The 15,860-nt window shown below is 36.2% G+C and overlaps 1 protein-coding gene across 1 annotated transcript; it reads right to left on the reverse strand.

Moving 5' to 3' along the window:
• Nucleotides 1-6,840: 6,840 nt before the first annotated feature.
• On the reverse strand, nucleotides 6,841-7,350 carry LOC126691156 (secreted RxLR effector protein 161-like). Its single transcript, XM_050386223.1, has one exon. The coding sequence runs from the start codon at nucleotides 7,348-7,350 to the stop codon at nucleotides 6,841-6,843; it is 510 nt and encodes a 169-aa protein (XP_050242180.1).
• Between the last annotated feature and the right edge of the window lie 8,510 nt (nucleotides 7,351-15,860).

Raw genomic sequence — 15,860 nt, forward strand, 5'->3', positions numbered from 1 at the left:
ATTGATGTTCAAAAAGAGGGAATTAGATGTAACAGAAAGAGAAGGGAAGACAAATTCGAGAGCCACTACCAGTGATGGCAGTAGCGAAAGGTGGTGAACGAGTTCAAGGAGGAGCTTGTCCATGGAGAGAGAGAGAGAGAGAGAGAGAGAGAGAAAGAGTTGTTGAAGGTGATAAAAAAGGGGGGAGATATATATTACATCATGCTCAACAATTTGTCCACAAAATTTATTTCTGAATAGTACCAAAATACACTTATTGAGATTGAAAACTCATTTAGTGTGTAAAACACTTGTGAATGTTTAGACTCCCAAATTCAAATTTTCCAAATCACGCTTATATTCAAACAATATATGTGCCGAATATAAAATATAAGCAATACCCAAAAATCAAACTACTCTAAGCCATATTTTAATCACAACTTAGCAGTAATTAAAAGTAAAGAGTAAGGGATAAAAAAAAGCAAACACAAGATAACATCGGCATGTGTTATCGAAGGGGAAACCGAAGAAGTCGGTGAAAAACCTCTTCGCCGCCCTCTAAGTGGTAAAATGATCCACTAGAAAATCAGTTGGGATACATGAATAACAATAGACCCTCCAAGCCTAATCTACCTGATGCACCTAAGCCCTCCAAGCTTCTTGCTCCAACAAAGTTATGCCGAACCGTGTCTTCTCTAGTTTATCGGATCTCGCAATTAGCCCATTGCATCAACCAATATGAATTGGTTCTCTCTTGAACTACTTCCCAAAACACCAAGAACCTTCTCACTACTTTGAATTTGGTGAGGTAAGGATTTGGCTTACAATCCTCTCATGGGTATGACAATGGAGAGGGTGAGAGTAGAGGAATTTGGAGAATTAAATGTATAAGATTGTGGATGAATCAATCTTTTTTTTTTTGGAGTTTTTCTCTCAAAATTCTCTCTGGAAGCTTTCTACATTTCGTGGGTATAAGGGTATTTATAGTAGGGTATGAGATGGAATGTGAAAAGTCATTTTTCAGTAAAACAGGGTGAATTGGCGACTTACTTCGCGACTGGGATGAGTCACGAGTTCCAGTCGCCAGTTACTAGACTGGCTAGATTGTACTTTTTGTCCTGTAGTGATCCAGCTATCCTGACCCTTCAACTTCCTACATGCTTCACACGTGTGCTACATTTTGACAAGTCATCACTCGCGAGTTAATCGCAAGTTCCAGTCGTGAGTCACTTCTTGTTGCACACTCTTGATCAAATCTTTACACTTCTCACACATAACCCTTACAATATTCCCACCTAAATACAAAGTTTCTAAATGCATAATTATAAAAAAATTTGGCATGGAATAAAGCCAACTCATAGTTGAATAAATTCAACTTTACAATCTCTCATTTTGGCTATTCCGTGACAAAACCCTAAAACAAACTCTAGACTTATAAATGTGAGTTGGGAACAGTTGCCAAAAATCACTCATACCTAATTCTAGATCTATGAAGCTCTTGAACCATATGAACAAGTCTCTTGAAAACAATATCACAAAATGCACTCATTAAGTTCATTGTAAGCGGAAAAACTTAGAATGCATATGGAGCAAGCACAATACAATTAAGCAAGTATGAATATGATAATGAAGCATAACTTGATCATACAAGAACAATCACTATAAATAGTGACTACAATGAAAATTCACACGGTGAATGAACATCCAGACATGCAAGCAAATAAGCTTAATGCAAAGTATCATTTGCAGGTCCAACACTTAACCGATGCAAGAACACTAAAGCAATTGCATCAAGGATACAAGATCCAACAAGGGCATAAGAGTATTAAAGAAAATGTAAAACATTAACTAAAAGTCCTAAGCTACATAAGCAAAGGTACATAAAAACATAGTCTAAATAGCTAAAACATCCAAGTATTTTAAAAACCAAAATACTAAAACCAATAGAGTACTAAATCAAAGTGCTAAAACCATAAGTTGAAACTATGTTCTCTCCCTCAATATAAGCTCCTTCTCAAGAGCTCTCCAATACTACTCCCTCTTTTTGACCGGAATGGGCAAAGGGCTAAGGCTAGTGAGTAAAGCTGGCAAACTTGGTTGCCAACAAGCTGATTTGGTCTTGGATAGCTGTAAGGATGTTGGGGTGCTTAGTTGCTACATCCTGAAGACCATCAATCCTCTTAAGTATGATCTGAAAAGTATCGGGAGAAATTGATGACGATAATGATGCTCTGCTCCTACCTCGACCACTACCACGTCTTGGAAGAGGTTGTTGTCCTTCAACTTTAGTCTCTGTATCAAGAAGAGGTGCTTCTTCAGGTCCTTCAGCTTGTTCATCTCCAGGAAGTCGAACCCTACTTCTTAGGATTGTTTGAGAGTTAATGGAAGGAGATGAAGACATTAGTCTTATGTGTTGTGGAGTCTCCATACCATTTTCATGAAGAATCCTCATTATAAGACTTATGACAACAAGCTTTGACCTTGAGGTTGTCTTTGTGGCATCGACAATGATGTTGTACAAGTGTGCACCAATGTCAATGTAAATTTTCTCACGAAGCTCCATGAGGAATATGGCTTTAGCATTGTTGATGGTTGACAACTTCTAGACCGGATACAAGTTGAACATCATGATAAATGCTAGACATCTTAAATCCGGAGGACAGGAGGTTGTATTGAGGCATCTTCCTTCCCTATGGCCGCCAATGTGGAGTTGCACAAATTCTAGAGAGACCATTCTATCCTTGAACGGAATGAACCCTTCATGATCTTGTTCTTCAAGTCCAAGTATAGCATTAATGTCCCCCCATGTCAAGAGTGAATGCATGACCTCTAACCTAGCATTCTATGTGATCCTCTTTGAGTGATGCATTAGCATAGAACTCTCTGATCAAAGGTTCACAAACACTGGAGAATTCACCAAGAAATTTATCCCAGCCCCGTCCTTCAAAACAGCTAAGAATGAATGAATCCTTTAAGATCAGCAAGATTCACATGTCTCCTCTCCTGAATGATTGGAGTTATTTCAAATTGAAGAGAATATCTCTCAAAGTGTTGAGGGGAGCGAAACAAGCTGTTGTCATGGCATTTTCTCTTGTCACCACGTTGAGCAACAGTTTTTCGTGGAGCCATCTACAAAACATAGCAGCAAATACCACAAAAACATAGCACAATGAACGGTAACAAACTTGATTAGCAACAAGTTAGTACCAAAAAAGAAACTACGAATTAAACCCTAAAAATTGAAATTTAAAGAGCAATTAAAAAAAAAAATATGTGAAGATGCTAAACATCAAAGCATTATATAATCATGACATTAAACATACAACATGTCAAAAGTTGTGTGCGTGTGCATCATATGAAAAAGTGTGCATATAAGAGGCATGAAATCATGCAAGGGGCAAAGTGTGAACCAAATAACCATTAGTTGTTCCTAACAAGGAAATATGATTATCCACAAAATTTTGTAGTCAACAGAGTCCAAAATTACCCACAAAAACATCTAAATAGATATTTTATCAACAAGATGGTATTCACATCACAACACAAAACATTGTATAATGCATGAGAATGTAATAACAACATGTAAGACAAGCAATATACCATCATTCTCAACAAACCCTATACAGCAATTTCATCAAAAACTACCAAAACCCATGTTCTTCAACCATATTTCAATATCTCAACAAAACAACAAATCCATGAAATATAATGCTTTATACTTGAAATAAAGTAAAAAGGAGACCTTTTCTTGGATTTGGAGTGAAGATTGAAGAGAAAAATTGTCACGTCCCGAACCCAACTACAAAGATAGAAACGTGACAACTGCCGCATGCTTATAACGTAAGCACCCTACAAGTGTGCAAGGCTTTCTTAGCAACTAAAATTTATCCTCAAAGATTAAAATCAATAAATCCAAAATACCTCAACAATTTCTTTATGAATAGATCTCCAAAACTTTAATAGGAACAAAATTCAAACCTCATGTACATAATGCCAATTGGCCAATAAATATAAAACTATTAAAAGAGCATCCAATCCCAAAATCACTAAGCTTCTTTTCCTGCTCACAACACAACATCAAAACTCCCAAAACTTGGTATTCTTCATAATCTGAAACTAGAGGGGAAAAAGGGGTGAGCTGACAACTCAATAAGTAACCAAAATCCTAATAAGTTCTATCAAGCAATAAATCTGTAAAGTAATAAGATGTATTATGAGTTTTCAAAAGTTATAATATACTATGGCTTTCCAAGAATAACTAAGAAGTTTCATAGTTTTAAAATAATAAGTTGCAAATAGATCACGTACTTTAACCTTACAAATATATATCATAGATGGTTTAGAAATTAGTTAAATTTCCATATATTAGAAGCAATAACTTACAATAGGTTCCAAAAATACATAAGCAGTTTAAGTGACTCAAAATAGTTAAATACTCAAACATTTCCAAAATCACATATGTAGTTTTAAGAAATCAAAATGGTTCAAATACTCAAACGTAATTTATATTCTTAAAAATCTTATGACTATGGTCACGCTATATCCCCATGACTGGGCATCAGAGTACCAATGAATAACTCTTATTGGCTGGGTATCAGAATGAATAACCCCCATTGTATCAGAGTACCAATGAATAACCCCCATTGGTTTGGGTATCAGAGTACTAATGAATAACCCCTATTGGCTGGGTATCAGAATCAATTCATAGTTAGATTGTTCATAATCATATACATGAAATCATAGTTTCAAACAAAAACATATCTTATTCAAGCATGTATGTAAAAATCATATACTTACTATTAAAATATATTTGTAATAATCTTTTACTTGAAATCAGTAATACAATAGAAATAAAAATTCTATGTATCAAAGTCAAAATATAGTCAGATTGTCTAAAATCATATATATTAAATCATAGTTCAAACAAAATATATCTCATTCAAATACATATATATATATATATATATATATATATATATAAAACTATATACTCAGTACTCAATATATTTGTGATAATTCTTTATTCTTTACTTTAAATCAATGTGGCTAAAACAATTAAATAAAATAGTAACAATTATAAAAAAAAGGGATTTAAGGAGGGGTATTTAAGTAAATTTATTTTATGGGGCCAATTTTATAATTTATAATTACAAGAGAGTTTTTAGAAAATAAGGTTGAAACCCTAGCTATATATAAGCTTATTTAGTTTTGAGAGAGGAGACTATCCAAATTACTCAAGTAGAGAAGGGTTTCATCACTAAGGAGGCTATGAGGTGTATTTTTTTCCTTGGAGTTAATTGAAGAGGCAACCATTTGTTTTGGATGATTTTTCATCTATTAGAAACAAAGAATTTAAAAGAGTTAGAATTTGATTTTAGGAACGTTAGTGATGTTTAGATTTTTCAAAAGGGATATTTCCGAGAACTGTTGTTACACTTTTAGTTAGTATATACGGACTTCATTCTTGAATTGAGCCACAGAATTACAAGTTCTAATCTATGATTATGCCTACGATCTTCTTTCGGATATGTGCATATATATATATATATATATATATATATAAATAAGTCAATGATGCTGCCACCGTTTCATTGAGATTATGCTAGTAAAACCATTGAGGTTATATATTAAAGTTTGGAATTGGCTTTTGTGGAAGTATGGTTCTCTCTTTGTTCTCTGTGGGTCCCTAGAATAGGTATTTGCCATTAGGTCTTCTATTGGATTTGTATATATTAGGTCCTTTTAGTTTTGCCACGTTTCTTTTATTATATATGTTAGGATGAATTAACATTTTCTTTGGGGTTGTATATTAAATCCTAGGTCAATGATATTTTGGCTACTGCCTTCCTCATGGCAATATGATATTTTGATCTTTACATCTCTTTTTGAGATCGATGCCTAAAATTTTTGATATTTCAATTTGTGGAGTAAGCCTTTGGCTTTTGGCACCATACATTTCAATATATGTCGCTTTCCCTTTTTCCTAGTCAAATACTAGTTTGTGCGATGGCTTTTTTAGCTCAATATCTCTTTTCAAGATTTGACACTGGATGAGCTCTTAAGAAAAAAAATAAATGAGTGGGAAGAAATATAGGCATAAGTATACGCAAGTCTCAAGATCAACAAAACAATTGACTAATCATTCATGACAAGTTTAAAGATTTATTTACAACAATGACATAGATGTCAAGATATTTCCCACAAAAATACAAGTGCATAGAGAACAAGCTAAGCTCATTAATGCACAAAACCATTAGTACGGAGGTACAAGGCTAAACGTGCATGTGACAATACACAACACTACTGATCAAACTTTTTGGATTTTATACTTTTTATGTGTTTTTAGATTTTTGACACAAAGCAAGTAAAGAATGATCAAAAACAACAAATAAACAAAGCTTTTAAACATAAAAACAATAAAAACATGCTTCCAACAAAGTAGTGTGTGCTTTACTTAATTAAGACCAATTCAAGATAGATATGTAAAACACACAACACACATGATATTAAGGGAATGATACCAACACTGATGGTCTTATGGAGCAATTCGAACTGAGGACAATCAAGAGGTTTGGTGAAGATGTTCGCCTTTTGGTTGTTAGTGTGGATGAATTCAAGACATATGATTTTATCTTCCACCAAATCATGGATGAAATGATAACGAATCTCTATGTGCTTGGACTTTGAGTGCTGAACAGGATTCTTGGAAAGATTTATGGCACTAGTGTTATCACAGAACACACTCATCGTTTCTTGAGGAATCCCATAGTCATGAAGAAGTTTCTTCATTCAAAGAAGTTGAGTACAACAACTCCCAGCAGCTATATACTCAGCTTTAGCTGTAGACAGAGACATCGAGTTCTACTTCTTACTCATCCATGATACAAGATTGTTTCCAAGATAGAAACATTCGCCTGAAGTGCTTTTTCGGTCATTAACACTTCTTCGCCAATTTGCATCCGAGTAACCGGCTAGACAATCATTAGAGTCTTTTGAGTACCATAGACCATACTCGAGAGTGCCATTAGTATAACGTATGATTCTCTTCATAGCTGTCAAGTGAGACTCCTTTGGAGCTGCTTGATAATGAGCACATACTCCCACACTAAACGCAATGTCCGGCCTGCTTGCAGTGAGATGTAGGAGACTTCCTATGATGCTCCTATATAAAGTTGGACTTACTTCTATCCTGGAAGAATCAAGACTAAGCTTGGTAGATGAACTCATGGGAGTGGAGGCATGCTTTTTGGAATCTAGTCCAAACTTCTTGACAAGATTTCTAGCATATTTTTCTTGAGAGATGAATATACCATCCTTCCTTTGTTTAACTTGAAGACCCAATAAAAATGTAAGTTCCCCCACCATACTCATTTTGAATTCCTTCTTCATTTATTTAGAAAACTCTATAGCACGGGCATCTATGGTGGTTCCAAACACTATGTCATTAACATACACTTGAGCTACAAGAAGATAGTTGTCATCTTTCTTCATAAACAAGGTCTGGTCGGCATACTCTCTTTGAAATCCTCTATCCAAGAGATAATTTGTAAGCCGATCATACTATGCTCTAGGTGCTTGTTTCAATCCATAGAGTGCCTTCTTCAATCTCAAAACATGATCCGGGAAGTGAGGATCTTGGAAACCTTTGGGTTGTTCAACAAAGACTTCTTCATTAAGGAACCCATTGAGAAAGGCACATTTCACATCCATTTGGTAGAGTTTGAAATTCATAATACATGCAATGGACAAAAGGATGCGAATAGACTCAAGTCTAGCTACGGGAACAAAGGATTCATCAAAATCTATTCCTTCCACTTGAGTGTAATCTTGAGCCACCAACTGAGACTTATTTCTTGTTATCTCACCATCATCATCGGTCTTATTTTTGAAAATCCATTTGGTGTCAATGACATGAGCGTCTTTGGGCCTTGGGACAAGTTCCCATACGTCATTCCTCACAAATTGATTCAATTCTTCACGCATTGAATCCACCCAATTCTTATCTTGAAGAGCTTATTCTACCCTTTTTGGCTTAAATTGAGCAAGATAGCAATGATAAATCATATGGTTCACAATAAGCATGCTTCCCTTTCTAAGACGAAGACCTTCATCTAGAGAATCGATAATGTTACTTTCCGGATGATTTTTAACCACTCTAGATGATGGCTTCTTTGAGGTCGACACTTCATCATTCCGAGAGATAGGAGGATTAACTTCTGGAGGGGTGAGAGGGCTTGAGGATCTAGACAATGATCTTGTCTCCATTCTAGAGTTCATGAGAATAGATTCTTTTTCCGGTGAATGTTCTTCCATTTCAACATTTTGGGCTTCAATCTCATCGATAGTTTCTTTGGAGCTTGTTCCTTCTCCACTATCATCATTTGCTACGTTTGTTATGGCATCATCAATAACCACATTGATGGACTCCATCACCATTTTTGTTCTCTTGTTAAAGACTATATGCCTGGCTAGTGGTTGAGTACCTGAGAAAGATACTTTCATCACTTTTTGCATCAAATTTTCCAAGGTTCTCCCGATCATTTAGAATGTAACACTTACTCCCAAAGACTCAAAAGTATTTCACTTTTGGCTTCTTCCCGTTCCACATTTCATATGCGGTCTTCTTTGTTCCCGCTTGGAAGAATATTATATTACAAATGTGACAGGTGTTCACGGCTTCCCCCCAAAATTTTAGAGGAATTTGCTTGTTGAGTAGCATAACTCTTGTCATTTATTGAATCACCCGGTTCTTCATTTCAACCACCCCATTTTGTTGAGGAGTTTTAGGAGCTGAAAACTCTTTCTTGATCCCATTCTTCTCACAAAAAGACTCAAATTTTGCATTATCAAACTCCTTGCCATGGTCACTTCTTATCTTGACAATTGGTACAACTTTCTCGTTTTAAAGCCTCTTACAAAGATTCTCCATCTTCTCACATGCTTCCGATTTCTCTCTAAGAAATTCCACCCATGTGTGTCTTAAGAAATCATCGACAATGACCATGATATACCGTTTTCCTCCTAAGCTTTCTGTTCTTATGGGCCCCATTAAATCAACATGGAGAAGCTCTAAGCAACGTGATGTAGAGATCACATTCACCTTTTGATGATTCGCCTTTGTTTATTTTCCCATTTGACAAGCGCCACAAATGGTCTTCTCTACCTTCTCGAATTTTGGGAGCCCCACAACGGCTTCAAGTTTGGACACTTTTGCCACTTGTTTGAAGTCTGCATGGCTGAATCTTTGATGCCAAAGTTCCAACACATCGACTCGGGCACTCCTACAAGAGATATTTGGTGTAGGAACTACTCCATAGCAATTGTCGGTAGTCCTATATCCCTCTAAGACTTGAATCCCTACTTCATTTATGATCACACACCCTTTTTTTGAGAATTGAATAATAAAGTCCTCATCGCATATTTGAGTGATGCTCAAGAGATTCGCCTTAAACCCTTTGATATATAGAACATCTTTCAATCGAGGTAGCTTCAGTATCTCAATAGTCCCTTTGCCAAGAACTTGAGCATGGCTTCCATCCTTAAATGTTACATAGTCACCAACTTTCTCTTTGAGAGACTTAAATAGTGATTTATCTCCTGTCATATGACGAGAACATCTATTATCAAGATACCATAAGCAAGAATTGAATACTTTTAAAGAGGTGTGCACAAACAAGCAAGCATGAGATAAGAACTCTTGATCTTTAAAAAGAAAATCATCTTCATTTTCTATTCTCTTACTAGATTGAATTCTCTTTTTAAGGTGATCAACCTTGTAACACAATATTCTATTTCTTCTTTTATACTTCTCAATTAATGAATTTGACTCACATAGACTATTGTGTAAGACATGGTTCTTGTGTTCAAGATACTTTAGCATATGAACAAACATTCTAGCATGTTTCTTTGTTTTTAATAACTCTAGGAGTTCATTGTTAGGACAATCTTTAAAAATACTTATAGAGTCATTATCACAAATATTTGCACCACAATTCAACATAGCCTTTTCCATAGCTTCATCCATAGTTACAAGGGGTCTAGGATCACACTAAGGATATAGAAATCTGCCAAAGTGTACTTGCTTTTATACCAATTGAAAACTCACGTAGTGTGTAAAACACTTGTGAATGTTTAGACCCCTAAATTCAAATTTTCCAAAGCAAGTTTATATTCAAATAATATATGTGTGGAATATGAAATATAAGCAATACCCAAAAATCAAACTACTCTAAGCCATATTTTAATTATAACTCAATAGTAATTAAAAGCAAAGAGTAAAGGATAGAGAGAAGCAAACACAAGATAACACCGGCATGTGTTATCAAAGAGGAAACCGAAGAAGTCGGTGAAAAACCTCTTCGCTGCCCTCTAAGCGGTAAAATGATCCACTAGAAAATTAGTTGAGATACATAAATAGCAATAAACCTTCCAAGTCTAATCCACCTGATGCACCTAAGCCCTCCAAGCTCTCAGCTTCTGTAGTAGACAAAGTAACAATCTTCTGTAAGTTTGAAGCCCATGATATAGCTGTACCACCCAGAGTAAAAACAAACCCAGTAGTACTTTTTCTACTATCAATATCACCAGCATGTGCAATGTCTGGCCTTATACTCACTATAGCATACATCAAGTTGCCAATAGCTGAGACATAAGGCACTTTGCTCTTCTGTCTTCGGTGACTGTTTTTTGCTTAGTTTGAGATGACTACCCAAGGGTGTGCTAATTGGTTTAGCTTCGTTCATGTTGAACCTGCTGAGAACTTTCTTCACATACTCTGACTGTGAAAGCTTCAATGTACCATTAGCCTTGTCTCTAATGATTCTCATATCAAGGATTTGATTTGCAGCTCCCAGATCCTTCATTGCAAATTGTTTGAACAATTACTTCTTCAGATTATTAATCTCCTCAATACTAGACCCTGCAATAAGCAAATCATCCACATACAATAGTAATATGATGTAAGAATTGTCAAAAGACTTAACATAGCAACAGTGATCAGCTTCACATCTCTTGAACTCAATTCTATGCATAAAGCTGTCAAATTTCTTGTACCACTGTCTAGGAGCTTGTTTTAGGCCATACAAGCTCTTTTTCAGTTTGCAGACTAGATTCTCTTGTCCCTGAATAGTGAACTCTTCTGGCTGAATCATGTAAAGGTCTTCCTCCAAGTCACCATGAAGGAATGCCGTCTTCATATCTAATTGCTTAAGATGTAAGTTTTTTGCAGCCACCATTCCCAATACCAATCTGATTGTTGACATCTTCACAACTGGAGAAAATATCTCTGTGTAGTCAATGCCCTCCTTTTGTTGGAATCCTTTAACAACTAATCTGACCTTGTAACGTTTGCTACCATCATGTTCGTTCTTTATTCTGTATACCCATTTGTTGTGCAAAGCCTTCTTTCCTATTGGCAATTCAGTTAGTTCCCATGTCTGATTCTCCAACAAGCAATCCATCTCATCCTTCATGGCTAACTCCCACTTGCTTGAATTCTCATCTTGTAAGCCTTCATCATAACACTCTGGCTCACCACCATCAGTCAACAGGAGATAATTTAGAGTGGGTAAATAACGCTGTGGAGGTCTAATGTTCCTAGAAGATCTGCGGACTTCAGTTACATGTGTACTCAGATCTACCTGTGAATTTACATTCTCCTTATCTTCTTCACCCCTTTTCTAGACAGTACCTTTAGTCAATTCATCTAAGTTGATAAACTCAGATTTCTTTTGATCTATCTCTGTAACATCTGACACTACAGTTGACTTGTCCTTGTACATAACCTGTTTATTAAATATCACATTTCTACTTCTGATGTTTTTCCTGTTTTATTCATCCCAAAACCTATAGCCAAATTTCTCATCACCATAGCCAATGAAAAAACATATTTTAGACTTTGCATCAAATTTACTACGAGCATCAGAATCAATGTGAACATAAGAAACACAATAAAAAATTTTTAAGTGTGAAAATTTTACCTCTTTACCACTCTAAACCTCCTCAGGAAGTCTGAACTCCATGAGAATTGATGGTCCTCGATTTATTAGGTAAGCTACAGTGCTAACAGCATCAGCTTAGAAAGTTTTTGGTAGTCCAGCATGCAACCTCATACTTCTAGCACGCTCATTGAGAGTTCTGTTCATGCGCTCAGCCACACCATTCTGCTGTGATGTCCCAGGAATGGTCTTTTTCATCCTAATTCCCTGTGCAGCACAATACTCATTGAACCCTCCATCTATGTACTCTCCTCCATTATCTGACCTCAAACATTTTACTTTCAAACATGTTTCTGTCTCAACCATGGCCTTTCATTTCTTAAAAGTTCCAAATACATCAGATTTATTTTTCAGAAAATAAACTCATACCTTTCTGCTTGAGTCATCAATGAAAGTGATGTAGTACCTTGAACCTCCAAGGGATGCAACCGGAGAAGGCCCCCACAAATCAGTATATATTAATTCCAATTTTTCCGCCTTCGGTATCCTGCCAGTTTTCAAGAAGCTCACATTTTTTCTGCTTTCCTAAGATGCAACTTTCACACATGTCAAAATCAATGAACTTCAATTCTGGTAGTTTTCCTTTTGACAGCAGCATCTTCATCCCTTTCTCACTCATGTGACCAAGTCTGCGATGCCATAGGCTTGTATTAGTACTTGCATCAGCAACTGCAATTGTATCTCTTGGACATGAGGTCATATACAAAGTACCAGTCTTCTTTCCACGAGTCAATACCCTAGCTCCCTTTGTAACCTTCCAAGTACCACCAACAAATAGTATTGCATGTCCTTCATCATCAAGTTGTCCAACAGAAATCAGATTCCTCCTTAGGTCAGAAATATGTCGAACCTTCTCCAGTAACCAAATAGATCCATTGGGTAACAATATCCGGACGTCTCCCATACCTACAACATCCAAGGTTGAACCATCAGCCAAATACAGCTTACCAAAATCACCTGCAACATAATTCTGTATGATTTCTCGGTGTGGAGTGGTATGAAACGAAACTCCTGAATCCAAAACTCAATCATTAAGTGGACTGTCTATTGTAAGAAGTAATGCATCCTATACCTCTTCTGTTACAGTATTAGCAGAATCATCTCCATTATTCTTCTTAGGACTTTTGCATTGATTCCTAAAGTGATCTGTTTTTCCACAGTTCCAGCATTGTACTTGTTGGCCTGATCTAGATTTGCTTCTGTTCCGATTAGAATTTCTGGATTTTGATCTGCCTGGTTTGAATTTTTGTCATTACCTCTGCCTCTTGTCTCAAGGTTTAGGGCAGAACCAGATCTTGAGGTTTTGCCTGCATCTCTTCTGCGAATCTCCTCAACCAGAATTAAATCTCGTATGTCATTGTACTTCAGCTTTTCTTTTCCTGTAGAATTGCTTATTGCCATCCTCATTGCCTCCCAACTGTTTGGCAAAGAAGCCAAAACGATCAGAGCACGAATCTCATCATCAAAATCAATTTCTACAGACGACAATTGATTTGTGATAGTATTGAATTCGTTCAGATGTTGTGCTACATAAGCATTCTCTGCCATCTTCAAATTGAACAATTTCTTCATCAGATGCACCTTGTTGTTTACGGATGGCTTTTCATACATACCGGACAAAGCCTTCATCAGATCTGTTGTGGTCTTCTCCTTTACAACATTATGTGCAACAGACCTAGACAAAGTTAACCTAATAACTCCTAATACCTGTCTGTCAAGAAGAGCCCATTCCTCAGCCTTCATAGCCTCAGGTTTTTCCCTTAGAAGCAGCAGATGCAACTTCCTCCCATAAAGGTAATCCTCGATTTGCATTCTCCAAAATCGAAAGTCTATACCATCGAACTTTTCTATTCCAGATGCCTTTCCTGCTTCCTCTGCCATTGCTCCCACTCAAACCTAACCCTAGGCTCTGATACCAGTTGTAGGGAATTTCACCGAATTCCTAACCTGTGAGAAACAAAAAAATAGAGTAAACACATGCCAAAGAAAACAATCACACGCACAAGACAATATTTACATGGTTTGGCAATTTGTCTACATCCACAGAATTGCAGGGATTTCACTATTATCAGAGAAGAAGAAAATACAAAATGCGGCTACAATTATACTTCACTTCAAAAACGTGGCAACCAAACGGGTCGGGTTGGGTCATTGAACCGGATCAAACAAAACTAGGCTCCACAAAATCCAACAAGATAAAAAAAATTTTTAGATGGTAAAATACAACTTTTATTTTATCCCCAATGATAATGCTCTTAGAAAGCTGCAGCGTGGCCAAATGGAAAATATGAACATGCAATGGCATATTAGGGAATCCCTCAACTTCCTTTAAAGAAGGAGTGAACTAGAGCCAGAAATTCGACCAGTTGATAACCAAACAGACTACTCCAATTAATATTCCTGCTTTGACCACCCATAAGTTTCCCAAAGAGGCTGTAAAAGGTCCAAAAGAGCTTTGAGTTTCTTCTCTCTCCTTCATACTAAACAAATGTTAGCAATCGTTGTTGTAATTATGTTACAGGCCTAACTTACCCCAATGAAAGTTACTTACTTTGCTCATAAAAAGAAAAAAAAAGGGTAACAGTTTATTAGTGGATACTATAAAACCTTGCCTCATGCATGACGACTCAGGTGCTCCTCCTTAAAAGCCATAGGCCACTCTTTTGAGGCTAATTTCTTCTTTCTCCAGTTTCCGCATCTCCATGTTTGCCCTCTTATCATAAACTGGTCACGTTGAATAGATAAATGTTTTCCTCCACTTCCATACTGAGTGACCTGTGACACGTGTTGGTTTTGTGGGACCCAAAAGAGTTGTTCCTGTTGGCACGCGCAGAAGTATCCAAGTGGATATCTCTCTGTAAGGGCACGTAGAAAGAAAAAAGTAGTGTGTTTTTATGTTGCCGTTTGATTTGCAATCCACATCAGATGGAGCCAACTTTTCCATTTCTTATTAGACGCTAGCAAACTCCACCAATATTAGGCTTATTATTTGGATGAGAGAGAGAGAGAGAGAGAGAGAGAGACGTACCTTCAAAAAAAGGTAGGATTGTATGCACCATCAGTGGGTTAAGTGGGCTTGAACCTTCTTTTATATGCTAGTGTAATTGTACATGCGTGAATTGAATATGATATTTTTTTTTTTTAAAGAGTTTCATCCTATAGTGTCCACTCCTAATGATAGCTCTTTATCATCAGACCAAGATACTAATTGGTTTTTGGTATAGGCGGAAATTGAATCCCAGATCTATTATTCAACCATCAAAGACTTTACCAATTGAATTAACTGGAATCCACATATTATACTTTTTTTTAAAACAATGAGATACTATTATTTAAAAACTATATATATATATATATATATATATATATATTTTGATAAATAAGTTTTGGTTCCCAAAGAATGGAAGACTTGGAGATTTGAATTAGTAAACTCTTTGTTTCATAAAGTAGGGTTTTAGAGCACTCACATAAGTGGGTGCAAAATTGTGCAAAATAGAAAAATATGCAAAATTTACACAATATTTTCTAAATCTGCTTCACATCAGTCTGGCTATATTTGTGTAAATATACACATTTGCTATAATAACTGTGCATATTTGCACGGTTATTGTAGATGTGTATATTACAATTTTATTAATTTTTTCTCTCACCTCTGCTCTCATCAGTCTCTCTTCCCCACATACTCTCAAAACTGCCTAACCACCACTCAATCCCCACCACCACAACCCATGATATTCCAATCACAAAATCAACCAAAAACAAAGAAAAATCAAACCAAAAATCAATCCAAACCCAAAATCAAACTTTCAACAAAAAACCCACCAACCCAATCCCAAACTCAAATCAAAGCCGCCGTCACCACTGCCATGGAGAGCTTGCTGCTTT

This window comes from Quercus robur, chromosome 7 (genome assembly GCF_932294415.1).
Source record: "Quercus robur chromosome 7, dhQueRobu3.1, whole genome shotgun sequence".
Taxonomy (NCBI): Eukaryota; Viridiplantae; Streptophyta; class Magnoliopsida; order Fagales; family Fagaceae; genus Quercus; species Quercus robur.

Excerpts from the sequence above, each read along its gene's own strand:
- LOC126691156 (XM_050386223.1), bottom strand. The coding sequence starts at position 7,350 with ATGAGTATGGTGGGGGAACTTACATTTTTATTGGGTCTTCAAGTTAAA.